The 23575-nt window shown below is 38.1% G+C and overlaps 1 protein-coding gene and 1 pseudogene across 3 annotated transcripts; both read left to right on the top strand.

Annotated features, from left to right (window-relative positions):
• Window positions 1-160: 160 nt before the first annotated feature.
• LOC143582210 (alcohol dehydrogenase 2-like) lies at window positions 161-7047 on the top strand (annotated as a pseudogene). Its single transcript, XR_013143941.1, has 5 exons — window positions 161-322; window positions 5809-5846; window positions 5928-6339; window positions 6448-6687; window positions 6778-7047. The product of XR_013143941.1 is annotated as an alcohol dehydrogenase 2-like (transcript).
• Window positions 7048-11312: 4265 nt separating this feature from the next.
• LOC143582211 (alcohol dehydrogenase 1-like) lies at window positions 11313-12959 on the top strand. 2 transcript variants are annotated; one of them, XM_077064830.1, is made up of 4 exons: window positions 11313-11445; window positions 11535-11677; window positions 12318-12355; window positions 12440-12959. In XM_077064830.1, exons 1-4 carry the CDS (start codon window positions 11409-11411, stop codon window positions 12936-12938), a joined length of 717 nt encoding a protein of 238 aa, XP_076920945.1. In that variant the 5' UTR covers window positions 11313-11408; the 3' UTR covers window positions 12939-12959. The 2 variants fall into 2 exon arrangements, with proteins under 2 accessions (XP_076920945.1, XP_076920944.1); XM_077064829.1 differs by having other exon boundaries at window positions 12318-12959.
• The last annotated feature ends 10616 nt before the right edge of the window (window positions 12960-23575 follow it).

Below are 23575 nucleotides of genomic sequence, written 5' to 3'. Positions count from 1 at the left end.
CTCTTTATTCTCACACTAAATGTGTGTGTTGTGTGCATATGTGATATGCGCCACGCGCAGATGTTTCATGCGCTTGCGCATAGGTTTTGGCTTTGTGTCTTCATGACATCCTGATTTCAAGCCTCTTGTCTATATCTTGTGGGTTGACCCGCCCCGCTCGATGTTAAGGCGGGTGCATACCCCTTCAGTAAGGGAAGCGGGTGGAGCAATCACGGTGGAGGAGGTACGTGTGAACCCACCAAAAGCCACGAAAGTTAGGATCAAGATGTTGTGTGCGAGCATTTGCCATACTGACATCCTATGTTGCAATGGAATACCTACCGTATGTCTATTCACATAAAGTTTATAACCATGTTTATATAAGCGGACTGGTTGTCTAACCAGTTGTCTTACTGGTTCACTAATCAAATCTGTCTAATCAGTTCACAATTTAAATAAACAAGAAGACTGGAAAACGTCATTAATAATTACAAATTAATATATTTAATTAATTATAATTTTAAAGCATAATGTGAAACTTGTAAGTCCCAAAATCGATGGATCTAAACAATAAACTCAGATCAATACGCGTTATAGGAGTGCAGAAAGCAACTATAACATAAATTGGGCGAAGAAAAGATGAATCGAGAGAGAACATGTGTTAAAGATGAAATATTATTTCCAAAGCACTTAGGAGTTCTAGGTGACATGACTAGCCGACTTATTTTTGTATGGACTTGTAATGTTAACAAAATATGAAGTCGAAAGTGCTAGATGAACCAGAAAACGAATTTTGAAAATAATTTTCTTTGTCTTTAGCATGATCAAACCATTCGGTCTTGTTCCCTGATCCAACCGGTCCAGCCAGTTAATATGTAGCTGGTTTTGCTCCAATCAATCGGTTCGGTCTAGTTTTGAAAGCAATGTTTTTGACGAGGCCGGTTCGTGCGTATATGGAACTAAAGCTAGGGATTATGCCCACAAATTTTTAGGCCCCAGTTTAATATATATATATAAAACTTATCATACTATTCAAACAATACAAGATATTCACATGACCTTCAACTAGGATGTCCACATAGGATTCCAAGTCATCCGGTTTCCATCTTTATAATTGCCACATAATTCACTAATTAATATTTTATTAAATCATAACCTCACTAATTAATATTTTCTATAACCATAACCAACTATTTCCTTTCAAATGATTTAAAAATCGATTTTGACCACAATTTATAATTTATAACTATTTTGAGTTCCTTTTTTCTAGTATAACTATTCTTTTAGCAATTGAATGATTTGTATTACAGTTTCTCATTTATACATAATTTTCTTACTTCTTGTGGTTTTACAGAGAACAATGTAAATAAATCTTATGATATTTACATATATATATATATAAAGTTTGAAATATTTTTCACCCGTTTGTAACACAGGCCAGTATCCTAGTATATCATATATGTTAATATGTATAAGATTTAAGCTGCCTTTAGTTTAAACAAGGTTGTTCTCGTTTAGTATCTCAGATGCTATGTGTCTGTTTTGTTCCATGTTTCTTGTTTAGCCTTTTGAAACCAGCTTATAATTTCTAGTTCAATTACATTTATTTCAATTAAGATACTTTAATGTCGTGTTTCAATACATTTATATTATGTTCGATGTCTTTAAAGAGACAAATCTAAAATTGTCATTGTAGGGGTATGGTACTAAACCCGGTTTTACGACCCTAAATTTATTATGTTTGGCTTATTTTATTATATGGACTAATAAAATGTTATTGGGCTGAGGGGGTTTTGTGGAGGTAACCCTAACTGGGCTAGGCCCATTAGGGTACCATGATGGTGGCCATGAGGCTCCCTATATAAGGAGGTCTCCACCTCCTTATTAGGGGTTGGTCATTCTCAATAAGAGCCACCACCGTATTTTTGTGTCTGTGAACAAGAGATCCTGGAGATTTCTTAGCGGTCACCTCCACACCCCCAAAAAGTCATTGCAGATCCCAACCAGCCGGAGAAGAAGATCAAGACGTGGTTCGTTCATCTCGAAATCCGTGGAAACACCGTCATGGATCAGGTCAGATTCATCTCGTGCTTCGACATTGGCGCCATCCGTGGGACGACAATGAACCACGCTTCGCTTCTCGTCTCGGCCCTCCGATCTGTTCATCAATATCTCGGGTCTACGGTTTCTTCTTTCAGATATGTTCTATGGAAATCCAAAAATCCGTAGATCTAAAAAATACTTCTAGATCTGGAAATACACAGGAAGAAATACCACCGAACTTTTGGGGAAAACCCTTAGATCTGTGTTTTTTTTAAGTGAAATATACCGAATCTAGTTATGATCTTTTCAGATCTGGGTTCGTTTGAGCAACAGTCACACTTCATATTCATAGATCTATAAATCCTATTAGATCTGTTGGTTTTACATAAAACCTACCTGATGTGGATATTCAAAATCTCTAAATCGCGCGCGCCACCGCGGATCAAAATCGCTCCCTGTGGATCAACTTCGGATTCCGCATGCGCGCTCCCGGCGATCACTCTACGCCACAGCGGGTCGCATGCGCGCTCCCGGCGATCACCACACGCCACAGCGGGCCGCATGCGCGCTCCCGGCGATCACTCTACGCCACAGCGGGTCGCATGCGCGCTCCCGGCGATCACTCCACGCCACAGCGGGTCGCATGCGCGCTCCCGGCGATCACTCCACGCCACAGCGGGCCGCATGCGCGCTCCCGGCGATCACTCCACGCCACAGCGGGCCGCATGCGCGCTCCCGGCGATCACTCTACGTCACAGCGGGTCGCATGCGCGCTCCTGGCGATCACTCTACGCCACAGCGGGTCGCATGCGCGCTCCCAGCGATTACTCTACGCCACAGCGGATCGCATGCGCGCTCCCGGCGATTACTCTATGCCACAGCTCACGAATATCACATGCTCACGCATCACGCATGCTCACGCGTATCACGTATGCTCATGCATACCACATATGCTCACGCATCACGTATGCTCACGCATCACGTATGCTCACGCATATCATATGCTCACGCATCTCATATGCTCACGCATCACATATGTTATTGGGCTTCACGTACGCTTATGCATATTAGATGCTCACGCATCATGCACGCTCACGCACCACATATGCGCGTGAGAATAAAGGAGACATTGCGCAGGCCGCGCATAAGCGACATAACAAATGAACAGTCTAATCCAAATCAGGATAAGAACAACCATGATTGTACTCATATGACTACGCGCCATACTTAAAGGTTGGGAATCCTCATAATATCCCATATGGCTACGCGCCATACTTAAATGTTGGGAATCCTCATAATATCCCATATGGCTACGCGCCATACTTAAAGGTTGGGAATACTCATAATATCCCATATGGCTACGCGCCATACTTAAAGGTTGGGAATCCTCATAATATCCCATATGGCTACGCGCCATACTTAAAGGTTGGGAATCCTCATAATATCCCATATGGCTACGCGCCATACTTAAAGGTTGGGAATCCTCATAATATCCCATATGGCTACGCGCCATACTTAAAGGTTGGGAATCCTCATAATATCCCATATGGCTACGCGCCATACTTAAAGGTTGGGAATCCTCATAATATCCCATATGGCTACGCGCCATACTTAAAGGTTGGGAATCCTCATAATATCCCATATGGTTACGCGCCATACTTAAAGGTTGGGAATCCTCATAATATCCCATATGGCTACGCGCCAAACTTAAATGTTGGGAATCCTCATAAACCCATAGGCCACGCGCCAAGCTTAAAGGTTGGGCACACCTCATAATTTGCCCGATGATGGGAACCGTGCAATACATCTACTTTTAGTTGACATGTTTTTGCAGGTTCGGCTACGAGCCGCACAAACACCTATGACATCATTATTATTATCTGGCCACTTGTGCCTCCATTATTATTTTGAAAACAGGCCGGGATATTCATCCTGTGCGGAGGAGGCCCTTGTGGGCCAGTCATTATCATCATTTTATAGCTCGTAAGACGCCACGCGCGCAGGCTTCATTATTCTCATAGATCCGTAAGTCGCCTCGCGCGCAGGCTTTTATTATTTTTACAGCTCGTAAGTCGCCTCACGCGCGCAAGCTTTATTATTCATATAGCTCGTAAGACGCCTCGTGCGCAAGCTTTTATTATTCATATAGCTCATAAGACGCCTCGCTCGCAAGCTTTTATTATTCTTATAGCTCGTAAGACGCCTCGCGCGCAAGCTTTATTATTCATATAGCTCATAAGACGCCTCGCGCGCAAGCTTTTATTATTCTTATAGCTCGTAAGACGCCTCGTGCGCAAGCTTTTATTATTCTTATAGCTCGTAAGACGCCACGCGCGCAAGCTTTTATTATTCTCTTAGATCCATAAGTCGCCTCACGCGCAGGCTTCATTATTTTTACAGCTCGTAAGTCACCTCACGTTCGCAAGCTTTATTATTCTTATAGCTCGTAAGTCGCCTCGCGCGCAAGCTTTTATTATTCTTATAGCTCGTAAGACGTCTCGCGCGCAAGCTTTTATTATTCTTATAGCTCGTAAGACGCCACGCGCGCAAGATTTTATTATTCTCATAGATCCATAAGTCGCCTCACGCGCAGGCTTCATTATTTTTACTGCTCGTAAGTCGCCTCACGCGCGCAAGCTTTATTATTCTTATAGCTCGTAAGTCGCCTCGCACGCAAGCTTTTATTATTCTTATAGCTCGTAAGACGCCACGCGCGCAAGCTTTTATTATTCTCATAGATCCATAAGTCGCCTCACGCGCAGGCTTCATTATTTTTACAGCTCGTAAGTCGCCTCACGCGCGCAAGCTTTATTATTCTTATAGCTCGTAAGTCGCCTCGCGCGCAAGCTTTTATTATTCTCATAGCTCGTAAGTCGCCTCGCGCGTAGGCTTTTATTATTCGGCGTGCTATATCTTATTCATGCTAGTGCACCGTCATTATCATAAAAACCACAACACGTCACCATCATGAAGAAAACCTCCCAAAACTCAAAGACAATAAAGATAAGGCCGAAGAAAAGGGAAAAAACCGCCTCACGCCCTAACACACCTCATAAAGTCCAACGCTCCACCTAAACGCTTGCGCGCCCAGGAGCAACGCTGGACTTAGGGGGGCTTGTAGGGGTATGGTACTAAACCCGGTTTTACGACCCTAAATTTATTATGTTTGGCTTATTTTATTATATGGACTAATACAATGTTATTGGGCTGAGGGAGTTTTGTGGAGGTAACCCTAACTGGGCTAGGCCCATTAGGGTACCATGATGGTGGCCATGAGGCTCCCTATATAAGGAGGTCTCCACCTCCTTATTAGGGGTTGGTCATTCTCAATAAGAGCCACCACCATATTTTTATGTCTGTGAACAAGAGATCCTGGAGATTTCTTAGCGGTCACCTCCACACCCCCAAAAAGTCATTGCAGATCCCAACCAGCCGGAGAAGAAGATCAAGACGTGGTTCGTTCATCTCGAAATCCGTGGAAACACCGTCATGGATCAGGTCAGATTCATCTCGTGCTTCGACAGTCATATACTAGCTTATGTTATAAAACAGAGCGCCTAAAGAGAAATGAAACTCTTTTGGTTTTATATTTAACTTATCCATCTAACTAAATTAACTTATTCATCTAAATAAATGTGAAGTGGATATTATAATAAAAATGAATACGAAACAACTTTTCTTTTGAATGAGGCCTTGGAATTTTTATTCGTTTTAGGCCATCAAAATAGTTGGGCCGCCATTGGGTTTTGGATACGTGTGCTATAAACAGCTTTGTTAACTTTGCAGTCTTTGTTTCCACGTATTCCTGGACATTAAGGCGTCAGGTATGTATGTTTATATACGAAAAAACCTTTTGAATTAACTACTTTTATTAAATACGTAATACGGTTAGGACTCGGTTACAGGATGGTTGAGAGCATAGGAAATGACGTGGGGGCACGGGTCAAACCCGGGGACGTGGTGATGCCACTCTACTTAGGTGAATGTGGTGAATGCCTGAATTGCAAATCGGGAAATACTAATATTTGTCATGTTTACCCTGTTCGCTTTGATGGTCTCATGTGCGATGGCACATCAAGAATATCGGTTGCATCGACTAGGGAAACCGTGTACCAACAATTTAGTTGCTCCACATGGTCCGAGTACACGGTCATTGATGTCAACTATGTGATCAAGGTTGACCCTAGGGTGCCTCTTCCCCATGTCAGTTTACTCTCATGTGGCTTCACTACCGGACTTGGTGCACCATGGAAGGAAGCCACGGTCCCTAAGGGCTCTTCGGTTGCTGTTTTCGGCCTTGGTGTTGTTGGTCTAGGGGTACATACTTTAAATTTTATTTGTATAACCTTTTTATGCTATAAAAATAAATGTAGTTAATTTTTTTTTGTTAATCATCATTACATTATCCGTCATGGTACATGTAAGGTAATAAAAGGAGCACAAATGCAAGGGGCGTCGAAGATAATAGGCATTGACATAAACGAAAAGAAAGCAGCAATAGGAGAGGTTTTTGGGATGACGGATTTCATCAACCCTCAAAACCATCCCGACAGACCAGTCTCGGATTTGGTGAAAGATATGACAAAGGGGCTAGGTGTCGACTACTCCTTCGAGTGCCCCGGAGTCACGTCCTTGTTGAATGAATCCCTTGAGGCTTCTAAAATTGTACACTCACTTAAAACAACCCAAACTTATTTAACTTTGATTGATTCTTAATTATTACCTTTTATAAACATAATATTTAACAAATGGCAGGGAATAGGTACAGCTATAGCAATTGGAGCTGGGCTAGATTCGAACTGGACCATAAGAACCTCAGCCCTAATGAGGGGTTGGACTTTGAAGGGTTCGGTAATGGGTGGTGTCAAAATCAAATCTGATCTCCCTATTATACTCGGCAAATGCATTAATCAAGAGTTAGAGGTGGATAAGCTTTTGACACATGAAATAAATTTGGAAAACATAAAAGAAGCCTTCGAGATATTGAAGAAACAAGACTGCCTCAAGATTCTTATCAACTTTTAATCACAGTAAATCCTCAATATTGTAAAACCAACAACTTACCAACCATATCAGCGCATGTTTTGTAAACAACTTGGTTCCCTTGTAATTCATAAGATGGTTCACTCTGTTACCTTCTATATAAGGGTGGCAAACCCAACCCAAATTGGTTGTTTTGGGTCAAGATGGATAAACTTTAAAAGTAAAATGAATTAGGATGGATCATAAAAATTCTACAAGTGAGTCAGGATGGGTTGTAAATATACAAGTGAGTTTCATTTATAGGTTAAAATGGGTCAAAACAAAATATCCAAGTTATCCAAAATTTATCTATTTCAAAATACCCAAACTATCATGTGCGAAACAAAACTTATCCGAAACCCAAAAAACGATCAAAACGAAACAAAAACCCCGAACTGACTAAAACGAAACAAAAACGAAACTGAACCGAATTAGAAAAACGACCAAAACGAAAAAAACGAAATGAAACCGAAAAACTGACCAAATCGAAACAAAAAAAGCGAAATGCAACCGAAAAGCTAACCAAAACTAAACAAAAACACCGAATCGACCAAACCGAAACAAAACTGAATCGAAATAGAAAACCGCCAAAACGAAACAAAAAAACCGATATGAAACCGAAAATTTGACCAAAACGAAACAAAAAAAAAAGCGAAATGCAACTGAAAAGCGGATCAAAACAAAACAAAAACACCGAACCGACCAAAATGAAACAAAACACCGAATCGACCGAAACAAAACAAAAAAAACAAAACGAAACTGAACCAAAATAGAAAAATGACCAAAACGAAACAAAAAAAAAAGCGAAATGCAACTGAAACCTGACCAAAACAAAACAAAAACACTGAACCGACCAAAGCGAAACAAACAAACCGAAACGAAACTGAACCGAAATAGAAAAACGACCGAAACGAAACAAAAAAACTGAATTGAAACTGAAAACTGACCAAAAGGAAACATAAAAAAACTAAATGCAATTTAAAATCCGGACCAAAACGAATCAAAAACACCGAACCGACAAACGAAACAAAAAAACTGAAACGAAACTAAACCGGAATTGAAAAACGACCAAAACGATACAAAAAACCGATATAAAACCGAAAAACTGGCCAATAAAAAACAAAAATAAAAAGCCAAACGCAATCAAAAAGCTTACCAAAACGAAACAAAAAAACTGAAACGTAGCCGACCAAAATAAAACAAATGAATCGAAACGAAACAAAAAAACGAAATGAAACCGAAAAAACTGAATAAAACAAAACAACATTGAAACCGAAAAAACCGAGAAATCATAACCAAAATCATTGAAACTGAGCAGATACCGAAACCGACCGAAATGAAAAAAAGACAAAACCGAACCGAAAAAACCCCGAAAAACTCGAAATTGAACCGGAATAATTTTTTTTTATGAACGAGGAGGATGGGGGAAACATTTTAGTTATTTTACATTTTACGTTTTTTATTTATATTTTGAGTTATTATTTTTTTAATAGTTTTTTTGAATATTTTTTTGAGGGGTTTTTAAAACCCATTGTATGTCAACCTTCATTTGGGTCAAGATGGGTTAGTTTTATCCATCTTGACCCATATCCATCCTAACCCTCTATTTTAAAAATCCATCCTAACCCCATATCCATCCTGACCCATACCCATCTTGACCCATCACCCAAATCCAACCCAACCCACTCCTATTGCCACCTCTATTAATATCAATACACTATTATTTCGAAACTCGTTTGGTTCCAAGGAACCACCCATTTGTTAGGTGGATTCGCCTCTGATCAACACCTAATATAGATTAGTTTTCTCTTCAAGTTTTCCTATCATATATATACATCTTATTGTACCACATTATAATACACATCAAATTAATGAAATCTTCATTTTTCTCTTTATATCTCTTTCTCATATTCTTTAGCTATTAGGTTTGTTTCACAACATATATAAAGTTCTACCATAGACCCATATTAAAGACCTAAATATTAAAGGAAAATACCATAAAAAACCAACATACTTTCTGTTTTTGTTCGCTAAAGTCCCTTAACAATTTTTTGCATGTTAAAGTCTCTCAACATGTTAAATTTGAACAAAAATGTGACATAACTTATAAAAACATTTGAGTATATAAATAATATTCTTTTTCCTGGTTGATAATTCTGACACATCTCAAGAACCTATTACGAATCCTCAATTTTGCAATGGAATTGTTTACTCAAGATCACATGGTGTGAGTTTTTTCTTTTGATGGTGGATCACATATATTATTACAATTACATCACAAGTATCATTGCATCAAAATGGAGCACTATGAATCTGAATTATTTACGGTGCGTTGCTGCAAGCTAGAACATGTTAAAGTATTGGTTATAGTATTAGGAGTTTAGAATGATTTACCAATCATCTTAATTCAAGTTTCGTAAAAAAAGTAAAATAAAAAATAGAAAGAAAACATAATGGAGTTAACAGTATAATATTTTTTTGATTAATTAGGGATGGATTGGTTTGGATATGGGCTATGAAGTTTGTGTGGGATGTTGAACTCAATTGCTATGCTCGATGTCACTGTTCAGAGTTCTTGTCAATTCCGGTTTTCACATTGTATTAAATGGAACCCTAAAAGAATTTGATAATTTTAACTTTTTTAGTCATATTTAATCAAAACAACGTGGCTTTGATGGGTTCCGCATATGAGTTAGATGTTTAAAAGCCACATATACACTTTCCCATATATATTACATAAGAAAAAATAACACATAAGCAAAAAAAATAAGTTTCATATTGTTTTTATGAGTCATGTCACATTTTTGTTCAAATTTAACATGTTGAGGGACTTTAACGTGCAAAAAATTATTGAGAGACTTTAACGAGCAAAAGCAAAAAATATGTTGGTTTTTTATGGTATTTTCCCAAATATTAATTATAAGTTTGGTTTGCCTCGTAGCCGAACCAAACCCAACCAAGTCATTCACACTTCTAGCTTTCAGATTCTCACTAATTCGTGCATGTATTTATTAGTTGGGTTATCAGTTTATAACTAAGTATGGCAAATATTTGATGGTTATCTTTATTTCATCTGTATTTATAAGTGATTTCCTTGCGCACGTTTCGCGGCAAATTTAATAAGATAAAATCCAGGCATTACAGCAACGAGTTACCGTGAATCTGATTGGTATCAGCTATATTCGTTACGTGCCGGAACTAAACCTAAAAAATAAATTTGTCAAATTAACATATTTTAATACAAAAAACCAAATTAAAAATAAACCTAGGTGTTAGTAAACCTAAATACAAGTTCATCAAATTACGTTCGTTACGGTGCCAGAAGTAAACCTAAATATAAGTTATAAGTTCATCAGTTATTCAGTTTAACATATAATATCTAAAACGACACTTATTTGGTCAGTAAAACACGAGCGTTACGACGGTGAGTCAACGCAAATTGTGTCAATATCGGTACATTCATTATGGTATAGACAACGTTAGCAAAACCTAAGCATTATGGTAGCGAATCAACGCGAATTCGATCAGCATCGGCTACCTTCGTTACGTATAAACAAGGAACAGAAGTACACTATTTCTAAGAATAAAAGAAAACTATAAAAAAAAAATGAAAAACCATTAGTACCGACAAATTTTGTTTGAAAGGTGGTTTATTATTATTAAAACACTCCTAGCAAAAAGCTAGAACATGAAGAAAAAAAGTTACAAGCACAATAATAGATTCTTACGACACTCGGTCCTAGCAGTTTTTGTTCCTTGTACTATATCAAAGGTATGCGGAATGTAAAATATCATTAAAAAACATAAGCTTGGTGTGCAAATGTTTTTGTGAACTAATTCATTCCCGAATCACCATAGAATCCACCGAGTGACAAATATAATTAACCCGATCAAGTATTTTTTTTGATTTTGAACTTTTAGAGCTTCCAACCAGTCCATCATTTTACCTGGACTAGAACCGTCACTGAAGAAAGACCAAGCCACGACACAATAAGATGCCAAATTCGACCGACTTGCCATCGGCATCAGCACAGACAATTAATAATTGATATCTCGACCAGGTTGGGTGGGTCTACTACTATTTTTGGTCGTATGGCATTATTGAAGACATGTTGCATGTTGGCCTTTATTCATTGACTAATGGCTGCTTATATTTCCTGCGGCCTAATTTGACTTGTACATAACCAGACACAAAGGTGTACCCCGTCTACAACTTGATATAATAATTGAGAAAAAGTCCCAAATATTAATTTGAAAATATTATATAACACCTACATGACGTCACTTGCATACAATCTATATATTGACACCATTGAATAACTTCAATCTTTGTATATCTTATCACAATCCTATCTTTCAACACTATGGCACACAAGACACCACATGTTATTACTTGCAAAGGTACATACTTTTGATCTTTTCACGTTCTTATATATTTGAAACACTATTAACTTAACAAAGTTATGGGTAACTACAAAATGGTGGTGCAGCCGCTGTGGTAAGGGAAGCGGGCGGAGCAATCACGGTGGAGGAGATACATGTGGACCCACCAAAAGCCACGGAAGTTAGGATCAAGATGTTGTGTGCGAGCATTTGCCATACGGACATCCTATATTGCAATGGGAAACCTATCGTATGTCTATTCACATCAAGTTTATTTATAACCATGTTTTTATAACCGGACTGGTTGTTTAACTAGTTGTCTTACTGGTTCACTAATCAAATCTGTCTAATTGGTTCACAATTTAAAAAAAAAAACAAGAAGACCGGAAAATGTCATTAATAATTTCAAATTAATATATTTAATTAATTATAATTTTAAGCATAATGCGAAACTTGTAAGTCCCAAAATCGACGGATCTAAACGATAAACTTAGATAAATCTGTGTTATAGGAGTGTGGAAAGCAACTATAACACCCGATCTTAGATCGGTTGAAGAAAAGATGAATCGAGAGAGAACACGTGTAAAATATGTAATATTATTTCCTGAGCATTTAGGAGTTCTAGGTGACATGACTAGCTGGTTTATTTTTTTGTAAGGACTTGCAATGTTAACAAAATATGAAGTCGGAAGTGCTAGATGAGCCAGCAAACGAAATTTGAAAATAAAAATATTTTCTTTAATATAATCCAACCATCCGGTCTTGTTCGCTGATTCAACCGGCACAACCGGTTATGTAACCAGTTTCTGCTCTAATCAATCGGTTCGATCTAGTTTTGAAAGCAATGTTTTCGAATTTGCGTGCTTTTAACAGTTTTGTTAACTTTGCAGCCCTTGTTTCCACGTATTACTGGACATGAAGGCGTCGGGTACGTATGTTTATATACGAGAAAAAAACCTTTTGAATTAACTACTTTTATTAAATACATAACGCGGTTAGGACTCGTTTGCAGGATGGTTGAGAGCATAGGAGAAGATGTGGGGGCTCGGGTCAAACCTGGGGACGTGGTGATGCCACTCTACTTAGGTGAATGTGGTGAATGCCTGAATTGCAAATCAGGAAAGACTAATATTTGTCATGTTTACCCTATTCGCTTTGATGATCTCATGCGCGATGGCACATCAAGAACGTCGGTTGCATCGACTGGGGAAACCGTGTACCATCACTTTAGTTGCTCCACATGGTCCGAGTACACGGTCGTTGATGTCAACTATGTGATGAAGGTTGACCCTAGGGTGCCTTTTCCCCATGCCAGTTTACTCTCATGTGGCTTCACTACCGGACTTGGTGCACCATGGAAGGAAGCCACGGTCTCTAAGGGCTCTTCGGTTGCAGTTTTCGGCCTTGGTGTTGTTGGTCTAGGGGTACATACTTTGAAGTTTAATCGTATAACTTTTTATGATATAAAAATAAATGTAATTATTACATTATCCGTCATAGTAAAACCATAAATCAAAAACACCTGCCAAGTAATAAAGGGTGCGGAAATGCAAGGGGCGTCGAAGATAATAGGCATTGACATAAACGAAAAGAAAGAAGCAATAGGAGAGGCGTTTATTATTCTTTTTATATTTTTGTAGTTAACGCTTAACCATGATGGTTCGTGTGCTTAACCATCATGCACCTCCCACTGGGGCAGGTGTCTAACTCTTTTATAGTTTGAGATTAATTGTTTTATACATTAACTGATTCAAGTTCCTTCCCACTATGAACCCTAGAATTTAAAATCGTCCAATTCATTCATAGTTTGGTTAAATTGAGTTGGGGTTTCTGTTAATCGCATAAAAACGAACATAAAGTAATGATTAATTACCGTGATTGATGATGAATTGAGTGATAACGGCCGTTTAGGGTTACGGTTCAAAGCTTGAATGCGAAAACAATCTTAACAGCAATGTATGAGTTAATTGTCTTAGGGTTTTAGGTCGCGAGGTAGGGAGGGAGGTGTGTGCAGGTTTAATTGGAAAATGGTGACGTATTTATAGTGGTTTAGAGACACTTTTGGCCGCGGTTTGGTTATTAACGAGTCAGCTGTCAAATCGTTATTATTTTCTATAATTAGACTGTCGGTGTAACTTATATAAGGTAGATGGACGATTTGGTAAATTCAAGTCTGTTGATTATGCCGAGTTTTGCGAAACAAGAAGGAAAAGGGGAGGGGTGTTGGCCGATGATCGTAGGGAAGAAGAGAAGAAAGAAAAAAAAATTTAAAATAATATTTATAATTTGCATCTTGGTCCTTGGTGTATAGGTGTGGATTCAAAAGTGGTAATAAGTTAGTTAGGGGGGGCTATTATAGCATATTGTTCATAGTTATTATTAATAAATAAATAAACGAAATATATAACCTTAAACGAGGGCGGGAATTTAGTGACGAGCGTTCGAATAATAAATGAGGCAAAAGAAACAAAAAAAAAATAATAAAATAAACGGGTCGGGTTTCGGATTTGAAAAGTAACGAATGTTACAATTTTGTTGCTTGATTCGGCCTGTCCATTAGCCTGAGGGTGGATAGGTGTTGATGTGATCATCTTGATTCCCCAACTGGCACAGAAGTTAGTTGTTCTCTTGCCGGTGAATTGCGAGCCATTGTCACACACTATCTCTGCCGGGATCCCAAATCTTGTAAGGATATTGCGCTTGATGAATGAGATAACTTCTTTCTCTCGGACTTGAACAAAGGCTTCCGCTTCGATCCACTTTGAGAAATAATCTGTCATAGCCAACATAAAGACTTTTCCTCCCGGGGCTCTTGGTAGTTTCCCCACGATATCCATTCCCCACTTCATGAAGGGCCAAGGGCATATAATAGGATATAATGGTTCTGCTGGCTGGTGCAAAATGTTGCTATGTCTTTGGCATGCATCACATTTCAGAGAATAATTCATAGCATCCCTCTTCATCGTTGGCCAGAAATACCCCGTCCTCAGGATTTCGGAGAATAGTGCTCTGCCCCCAGTGTGATTCCCACAATCTCCATCATGGATATCTTGAAGAACTTCTTGAGCTTCTACCTTCTCCAAGCACCTAAGATATGGTCCTGCAAGAGATTTTCTGTATAATATATCATTCATTATAGTATATGTGATTACCTTTGGGCGAAAAGCTCTTGAGTTTTCATCCTTGGGGATAACTCCATCCTGAATATATTTCCTGATTGGGGTAATCCAAGAGTCTTCATTATCCTTAGGATTCTTGACTCCCACATTTTCGTCATCTTTTGATATTTCATTGACACCTTGCTCTTCTATTGCTGGGCTCAGGATTTGTACGATAGGGATCTTGACACCTTCTGGTATCCTGAAGGATGAAGCTAAATATGCCAGGGCGTCTGCTTCAACATTCTCTTCCCTAGGTACCTACGAAATATCAAATATTTCGAAACACTTTGCTAGTTTTTTGACTAGCTCTAGATATTTCATTAGTCTTTCTCCTCTAATAGTATATGAACCATTAAAATGATTAGTTAATAATAATGAATCAACATGTACTTGAATAAACCTGATTTTCCTGTCGATTGCTAGTTGTAATCCCGCTATCAAAGCTTCGTATTCTGCCTCATTATTTGTGGCTTGAAATCCTCAGGATATGGATTGAGGTATAATGTCCCCCTGTGGCGATTTCAGCAGAATCCCGAGACCTGTTCCTCTAACATTTGAAGCACCATCAGTGTATAGAGTCCACTTATCATTTGTTTCTTCAAGTTGTTGGACTTCCAAGTCTGCCTTTTCTTTAAGCTCACTGGTGAAATCAGCCACAAAATCTGCTAATGCCTGGGATTTGATAGCAGTCCTGGGTTCATATGTTATATCATATGCACTTAGCTTTACTGCCCATTTTGTCATTCTACTTGACATTTCTGGTTTTCTCAAAACAGAGTTAATAGGATAGTTAGTTTTAACACATATAGGGTGAGTTTCAAAATAATGTCTAAGTTTAGTAGATGCCATAATAAGGGCTAAAATTAGTTTCTCAAGATAAGAATACCTGGTTTCAGCATCCAAAAGACTTTTACTTACATAATATATTGGATGTTTATGACATTCGAGATCCTTAGCCAAAACTGCACTTATAGCATTATTTGATACAACAAGATATAGAGATAGAGATTCACCTTCCTCGGGTTTTACCAGTAAAGAAGCAGAAGAAAGATATGATTTTAAGGATGATAAAGCTTCCTCATGCTTACTGGTCCACTCGAACCTCTTATTCTTCTTCAGGATTTCGTAAAATTCTTTGCATTTTTCTGAGGATTTGGATATGAATCTGTTGAGTGCCGCTATCATGCCGGTCAGCCTTTGAACATCCTTAACTGATTCTGGGGATTTTAGATTCAGGATAGCTTGTATTTGTTCTGGACTCGCTTCTATCCCCCTTTTGGTGACCATGTATCCCAAGAATTTGCCAGCCTTCACTCCGAAATGGCATTTCGAAGGATTCAGCTTCATGTTGTATTTGTCGAGGATATCAAATGCTATCTTGAGATCTTGAAGGTGATCTTCAGCTTTCTTGGACTTCACCACCATGTCATCAATATAGACCTCCATTGTGTCCCCCAGTTGCTCTTTGAACATCATGTTAACTAACATTTGATAGGTTGCACCTGCATTTCTAAGTCCAAAGGGAATAGCAATATAACAATAAATACATGTGGGAGTCATGAAGGCCGTATCTTCTTGATCTGAGGGCTCCATCTGGATTTGCTGAAATCCTGAGGATGCGTCCATAAATGTCAGCATCTCGTGACCAGCTGTAGCATCCACCATTGAATCGATGTGTGGTAGAGGGAATGGATATTTAGGACAAGCCTTATTCAAGTCTGTGAAATCTACGCAAACTCTCCATTTGCCATTCTTTTTCTGTACAACCACCACATTTGCTAACCATCGGGGATATTGAACTTCCCTAATCATTTTCGCCTTCAAGAGTCTTTCTACTTCCTCTTGAATGATTATGTTTCTTTCAGGTGCAAACTTTCTTCTCTTTTGATGGATTGGCCTGAAAGAATTATCAATTCCAAGTTTATGTGTTATAATATCTTTGGAAATACCTGTCATATCTTCATGTTTCCATGCAAATGTTGATCGCCTTGACTTGAGGAAATCGAGCAATTTTGACTCAATATCCTCAGGAATGCTAGTTCCTATCAGCACTTTGACTTCAGGATCCTCAGGATAAAGAGGTACTTATTTAATTTCTTTTTCCCTGGCCTCCATTACGCCTCATGCTGGCTTCTGTAATTGCTACGCCTGCTGGGGTTTGGCAGTACATTTCATGGAAGAGGTGCAGCAATTCTTTGCGTCTTGTTGGTCACTGATGATTTTGATAACTCCCCACGGACTTAGGAGTTTTACACATTGGTGATAGGTAGATGGGACTGCTTTCATCTCGTGTATCCAGGGCCTGCCTAATATAATATTGCAACAAGATAAACAGTCAATAACACAAAATTTTTGCATTTTATTTACCCCTTCGACATATATTGGGAGCTTAATCTCCCCAATAGTGTTTTTAGTTTCTCCACTGAATCCAACCAATACTGAGGAACTGGGGATGATCTCATCCTCAGGAATATTCATCTTTTTCAGCACGTCTAATTGAATAATGGTGACAGAGCTTCCGCTATCTATGAGGATCCTGCGAACATAATGGTTAGCCACATATAAAGTTATTACCAAACTATCATGATGAGGATCCTGAACATCGACTCTATCGCTTTCATCGAAGGATATAATACTCTCTTTAGTGAGAATAGATGTCTTTGTTGGCCTGTCAGCCACTTCTAACTTTCTTTGGTCAACATTTCTCTTTGCAGCAGAATAAGAGGTTCCACAGATGTCGGATCCTCCGGATATGAACATGATTGTTCTTGCATCTGTTGGTGGAGGAGTTGGCTTTTCAGGAATTTTCTCGGGATCTTGCTCTCTTCCCTTCTTCTTGCCAAGTAGCTCTTTCAGGTGGCCCTTACTGAGAAGATAGCTGATTTCCCTTTTCAGTGCAATGCAATCATCAGTCAAGTGCCCAAAGTCTTCGTGGAAGGCACACCATTTTGATTTGTCTTTCCAGGCTCCTGGTCTCCCCGTTTTCCTTGGCCACCTGGCTTTCTCACCTAATTCCTGCATAGCACACATTAGTCCACTAATATCTACCGAAAAACAATATTCAGAGATCTTAGGATATGCTTCGTCATCTTCTTTATCTACTGCATTAATCCTGGGGTTATCAGGCTTGTGGTAAGGCTTTGCTCGATAAGACTTTCCCGGGGATTTGAATTTCCTGTTCGTCTGATCATACTTCGGGATATCTACCTTAGAGTTTTTCTTGTCGTCTTCTAGCCTGATAAACCTCAGAGCTCTGCTTCTTGCTTCATCTAATGACCTGCATGGAGTCATAACGAGATCATCATAGAAAGAGGAGCCTTTATCTAACCCCAACTTGAGAGCTTCCACTGCTGAAGCTGGGTTTAGATTCGGGATTTCCAGCGACTCCTTACTAAACCTGGTAATAAAATCTCTCAAGGATTCCCCAGGATAGGATTCTGGGTAACCCTATAAAGATCACCTGTCATTTTCTCAAAAGTTCTACTGCAAGAAAACTGGTTATTAAACATGTTAACTAAATGAGAAAAAGAATTGATAGTGTTAGGGGGAATACTCAGTAGCCATTTCATGCCTGCTCCGGTTAAGGTAGACCCAAACCCTTTGCAAAGACATGCTTCCTTGATTTCCATAAGGATTGGATTGATCTCCATACGTTCTCTGTATTGTGCGACGTGTTCCTCAGGATCTGTCGAGCCATCATACAGTTTCATATTTTGGGTTTGAAACCGTTTTGGGATCTGAACGTCGCTAATCGATGGCACGAACCGGGATATATTGTGGCTATCAGTTGGAACTTCAGCTATGGGACGGATTACACCGGGAACATTTGATATCATGTCCTTAAGCTTCTGTAACTCTCGGGCTAAACTTGAACTTATGCCTGAATGATGTGTCACTGACGCATTCATTCATCTACTAGGTTACTTACCCGTGTAGCACACGTGTTAGAATATGTAATTTTTTTAAATAATAACTGTTTCGGTCAAAAATTAACAACTAACTTTTGATCAAATTAGTGCGTGAGGCTAGGTGCTTAATGGTAAAAAGATCGAACACAAAGATATGATTACGAGGGAAAAAACCCTTGATTATAATAGTCTTCATTTCGGTCAAGAGTTTACAACTTAATCCTTAGTCGAATTTGCTTCGGTTAAGGATTATGAACGTAACTTTTGGTTGAATTAACGCTTGATTATTATGATCTCCGGCACAAAAAACCCCCGGACAGTAAAAACTATCACCGTCAATATTATTAATAATGAAATCGGTGAATACAAAGTGTTGGAGCTGACAAGTGATCGTGAGCTAAGTGATACAATGAGTAATAGTAGCTAAACAGTGAGTTGTGTGTGACCTATCGATATTATCAGCTCAATATATAATAAGAGATTTACAACTGATATCCCGATTATTCTGGAAACCCTAGACTAAGTCTTCAGCAAGCCGTTACTGCCCACGTTTGTTTGTTGACGAAGTTCAAGCAGTATTCCGTTGTAATCCACGTTCTTATAAACATATTTAACACGTGCTCTTATCTGCAAAACAGTTAGATAATATAGGATAATTGAATTAGTCAACGTACCTTTCTCAGAATAACCGCTTGAGTCCACATCCTCAAGTTATGCTCAATTCCGAGGATAAAAATCCGCACCCAACAATAACATAATGTGAAATACAAAAAAATGTATCATATATATAAAGATATATTATAATATAATATAATTACACATTACGCAATTTGGAAATAAAAAGTTGTTAGTAAATCCATAAATCATAAATTATTTATTTGTTATTTTCTATATCAAAACTTAGTTGTGAATGACTACTTTTTTAAACCAACTCGTGGACCAAAACTCATTCTAATCATAAATTGTTTTGACATGAACAATGTTTGATAATTTAACCGGTTAAAGAAACCCACCCGTTTCATATTGTTACTTATAAAAATCTAATATTAATAACTAATACAATATATTTTATATTAAACAAATTAACATGTTTATGATGGTATTAATTCTTTTAAATTATAATGAAATTATTAAAAATTGAAAATGAAATATTAAAAAGAGAAATATATTTAATATGAGAGAGAAGAGGGAAAATTTTGTAAGGATCACCATGGTGATGACATGTGACACTTAGAAAGCTTTGTTTATTATATAGTAAAGATGTTTCACATTCATGAGAAAACCCATCATATACGATTAAAAAAAAGTGGAAAAAATATCCCATGGCCCATACCCTCTATTTTTTTTAACTTGAACCCAAGACCTCTCATTTTATAGGAAATATATAAAGAAAACAAAACTTTAATTGTTTTATTAAAGTTGTATACCTTTTTCAGATATACTTTTATGATTTTTTTTTCATGAATGACTATAATAACTAGATGACATAAATGAAACGGTTATAAAAATTGATTGTGTGATGGATGTGTCAATCGTGTCGGGTTAAAAGGTAGTGGTTAACGAGTTGGATTGTTCAACCCAAACATGCCACACATTTGTATTGTAAAAATATCAACAATAATTCACACTATTTTAAGTCGCAAAACTCTATCATGATTTGGTTAATCCACTAATCTAATTGGGTTAAACAGGTTGTTGAATAACATTCAAGTTACAAAAATGTTAATTGTGTTGGTCAGTTGAAAAAAAACATGTTAAGCTGGTTGTAGGTCAACATGTTTAGTTATGCGTGTTAAATGGGTCAACCGAACACAATCCATTTGAATAAACAAAATAGCCCGTACACAATCCGTTAAACGGTTTACATATGACAACCCAAAACTGATTATTTTCGTATAATGTTGAAATTATTCATACCATTGAATAATTGCTAGTTATTAATAAAACATGATGTGAAAATGTAATTGTGAAATATAAAAGTCACTTACTAAATGCTTATATAAGTTTCATAATTGTTTTGTTTTATTTGGTGGGGACATAAGATGGTTATAATATAAAATTGAAGGTCCAAGAATTTAAATTTAATTTATGTAGAATGTAATATTTAGTAAGTTAAAAAAAAATTAATTACTAATCAATGTTATTAAGATTGAACTGGACCGGCCGGTTGAACCGGTCCGACCGGTATTCGGTCCATCGATCGGTCTGATTTTATGCAGCTCGTCCTGTTTCATAAAACCGGCCGGTCTGAACCGTTCACCGGTTCAACCAGAAAACCTGACCGGTTCAACCGGTTTACTATGAAAAAAAAAATATTTTTTTTGAAACTTTTTTTCAGTTCAAACCGCCATTTTTAGGGAATATCGACCTGTTCAACAAGTTAAACCACGGAACCAGTTGTCCGTCCTGCTTGCTATTCGATCCGGTTGTGAAAACATTGATACTAAAAACTCTATAGTATTTAGATGCCATAAAGAATAATGCAAAAAAAGAATAATTATTATTTTTTCAATTATTAAGTATATAATAGTACACTCCTGTGAAAGATTCCACTGGTTATGTTTGTATTAATTTTCTCTTGAAAATAAAGCAAAAGAAGAAAACGATAAAAACATGGCGAATGCGTCCATCGATCTTTGCTAAGACCGGGTGTGGTGGTCACGTTGTGGCTAACGTTTTGGTGAAAACGCGGGGGGTACACCGCCCCCCCCGTGTTATGTTGAATTTTTTTTGTGCGTTGTATCTAAAACGCGGAGAATGGCACATTAATCAAAAAGGACCGTTGCTTTTTAACCGTTGGAGAATAAAAAAAAATAAATTATTTCCTATATATTAAACCATTTCATCCCCAATCAAACCTCATCAAATTTATAAAAATTATCTTTCAACTCTATAAAAATTCCTTACACAAAATTCACTATATATGGATCCTCCATCTATATATAAACAGTTTTTCGGGCCCGACCAAGAAGCCGAGGACGTGGAGGAGGAACAGGCGGTTACGAGTGCGATTATGCTCGCGACACAGTATATGAGTTCCGTTACGGGTGCGATTAGCTCTTCACCCCCGTTCCAAAAAGAGCATATATCGAACGAGATCGTGCCGAAGCCAACAACCGGTTGATGGCGGATTACTTCTGAGACTCGCCGAGATACAAGAACCCGAAGACCTTTAGGCGTCGTTTTCGGATGTCTAAAAATTTATTTATGCGCATCACCAATGATTTGGAGCGTGAGTTTGATTACTTTAAGCAAAAGCCTGACGCTCGAGGGACGCTAGGATTCACGGCTATTCAGAAGGTTACGTCAGCTGTGCGCGTGCTCGCCTACGGAAACACGACCGACATCAACGACGAGTATTTAAAGAAGGCCGAAAAAACAACTCGGGACACCTTAGAGTATTTTTGTTACCGTACGTTTTGTTTTTTTTTTTAAATAGTTTATCACTTGTTTACTGTGATCATTTATTTTATAAAAGTTTTGTAAAATATAGGAATATTTAAACTATATGGACCACATTATCTGAGAGAGCCCAACGTTAACGATCTACAACGTCTTTACGAGGCACATACAAGGGTGCATGGTTTCCCCGGCATGATAGGGAGTGTAGATTGCATGCATTGGGAATGGGCTAATTGTCCAACTGCTTGGCGAGGTCAATTCACACGAGGTGACCAAAAGGGACCAACGGTCAGCCTTCAAGCGATTGCTTCATACGACCTTTGGATTTGGTCGGCATTCTTTGGTGTTCCCGGTTCCAACAATGACACAACCGTCTTAGAGCAGTTTCCTGTGATGGAGAGTTACATATCTGGGACCGTTCCCGTCGCTTCGTTTTGGGCTAACGATAACTTCTACGATCATGGGTACTATCTGGGTGATGGAATATATCAAGAGTTCGCGATAATTGTTAAAACATTCAGAGACCCGATGGATGAAAAAAGACAGTATTTTAAGAAAGTGCAAGAGTCTGCGAGAAAGGATATCGAGAGGTGTTTTGATGTTCTTCAACAACGATGGCATTATGTTAAAAATCCTTGTCGTCTGTGGTCTTTAGAAAGAATGAGATGTGCTATGTATGCGTGTATCATAATGCATAACATGATCATCGAGGACGAGGGAAGAGCAATATGTCCAACTTTCATACCGGACCCGGATCCACCACGGACTCCAGCAAGTATGGAGCAACGACTCGAAAACTCGGATTCCGTGCGGTCAAGAGAGATACATAACGCACTAAAGGAGGATTTGGTCCAACATCTTTGGATGTATCGGCCTCTGCCTGGTGAAAACGATGATCAAAACGAGGGCAACAATGAAGACGATGATGAAGACAACGACGATGATGGCGAAGACGACGAGGACGACGAGGACGACGACGAAGAAGGCGAAGACGACGACGACGACGACAACAACGACGAATAGTTTTTTTTTTATTTTCTTGTAATATTTATTTAATAAAATATTATTGTTATTTGATTATTCTTATTAAAAATTAAAAAAAAAAACAAAAAGTGTAAAAGTGACTGGGCGCCACGCGGCGCATAATCCCTGGTAGTGGAGAGTTATGACCATAGCCTGTTTTTGTACAAAACCATAACTCTGACTGTGCGCCACGTGACGCATAACCCCTGGTAGTGGAGCTTTATGACTACATATGGTCTAATGGCTTTTCTTTTTATGTTGCATTATTATTATTCTAAGCATTTTCTATTTTATAAACAATTAAACAGATGAAAATTCTTATACAATGGGCGTAATATTAGGTTTAACAAAAGCCTTATGTTTTGTTTCGATGACAAAATGGTTTCAGGTATTTATTATTTATTTGTGAACGACGTTCAAATTAAAAAAAAAAAATCCAAACATGTTCGGATTTTAACATATAGCATTTTTTAAATGTATTTTAGACCACAATATTACTCGTACTTACTTTATACATAAATCTAGATTACCCTTTGCTCGTATTTAAACATATATTTTTTAACATAAATCATTTATTAAGTGACATGTATCTTTATCAAGTAGAAGGTCTCATATTGACCGGACATATATCTTTTTAACACGGTTTTTATGATT

The sequence above is a fragment of the Bidens hawaiensis genome, unplaced genomic scaffold, assembly GCF_021521415.1.
Source record: "Bidens hawaiensis isolate Kalapana, Puna unplaced genomic scaffold, B.hawaiensis_p1.1 tig00031496_1, whole genome shotgun sequence".
Lineage (NCBI taxonomy): Eukaryota > Viridiplantae > Streptophyta > Magnoliopsida > Asterales > Asteraceae > Bidens > Bidens hawaiensis.
The sequence above is the reverse complement of the archived record's forward strand: the minus strand, read 5'-3'. Positions and strand labels throughout refer to the sequence as shown.

What these genes read in the sequence shown, in the direction of transcription:
- LOC143582211 (XM_077064829.1), top strand. Translation starts at nt 11,409, where the DNA reads ATGGCACACAAGACACCACATGTTATTACTTGCAAAG. An exon ending in ACATGTTATTACTTGCAAAG is followed by an intron (nt 11,446 to 11,534) that starts GTACATACTTTT and finishes ATGGTGGTGCAG; the next exon opens with CCGCTGTGGTAAGGGAAGCG. An exon ending in ATTGCAATGGGAAACCTATC is followed by an intron (nt 11,678 to 12,317) that starts GTATGTCTATTC and finishes TTAACTTTGCAG; the next exon opens with CCCTTGTTTCCACGTATTAC.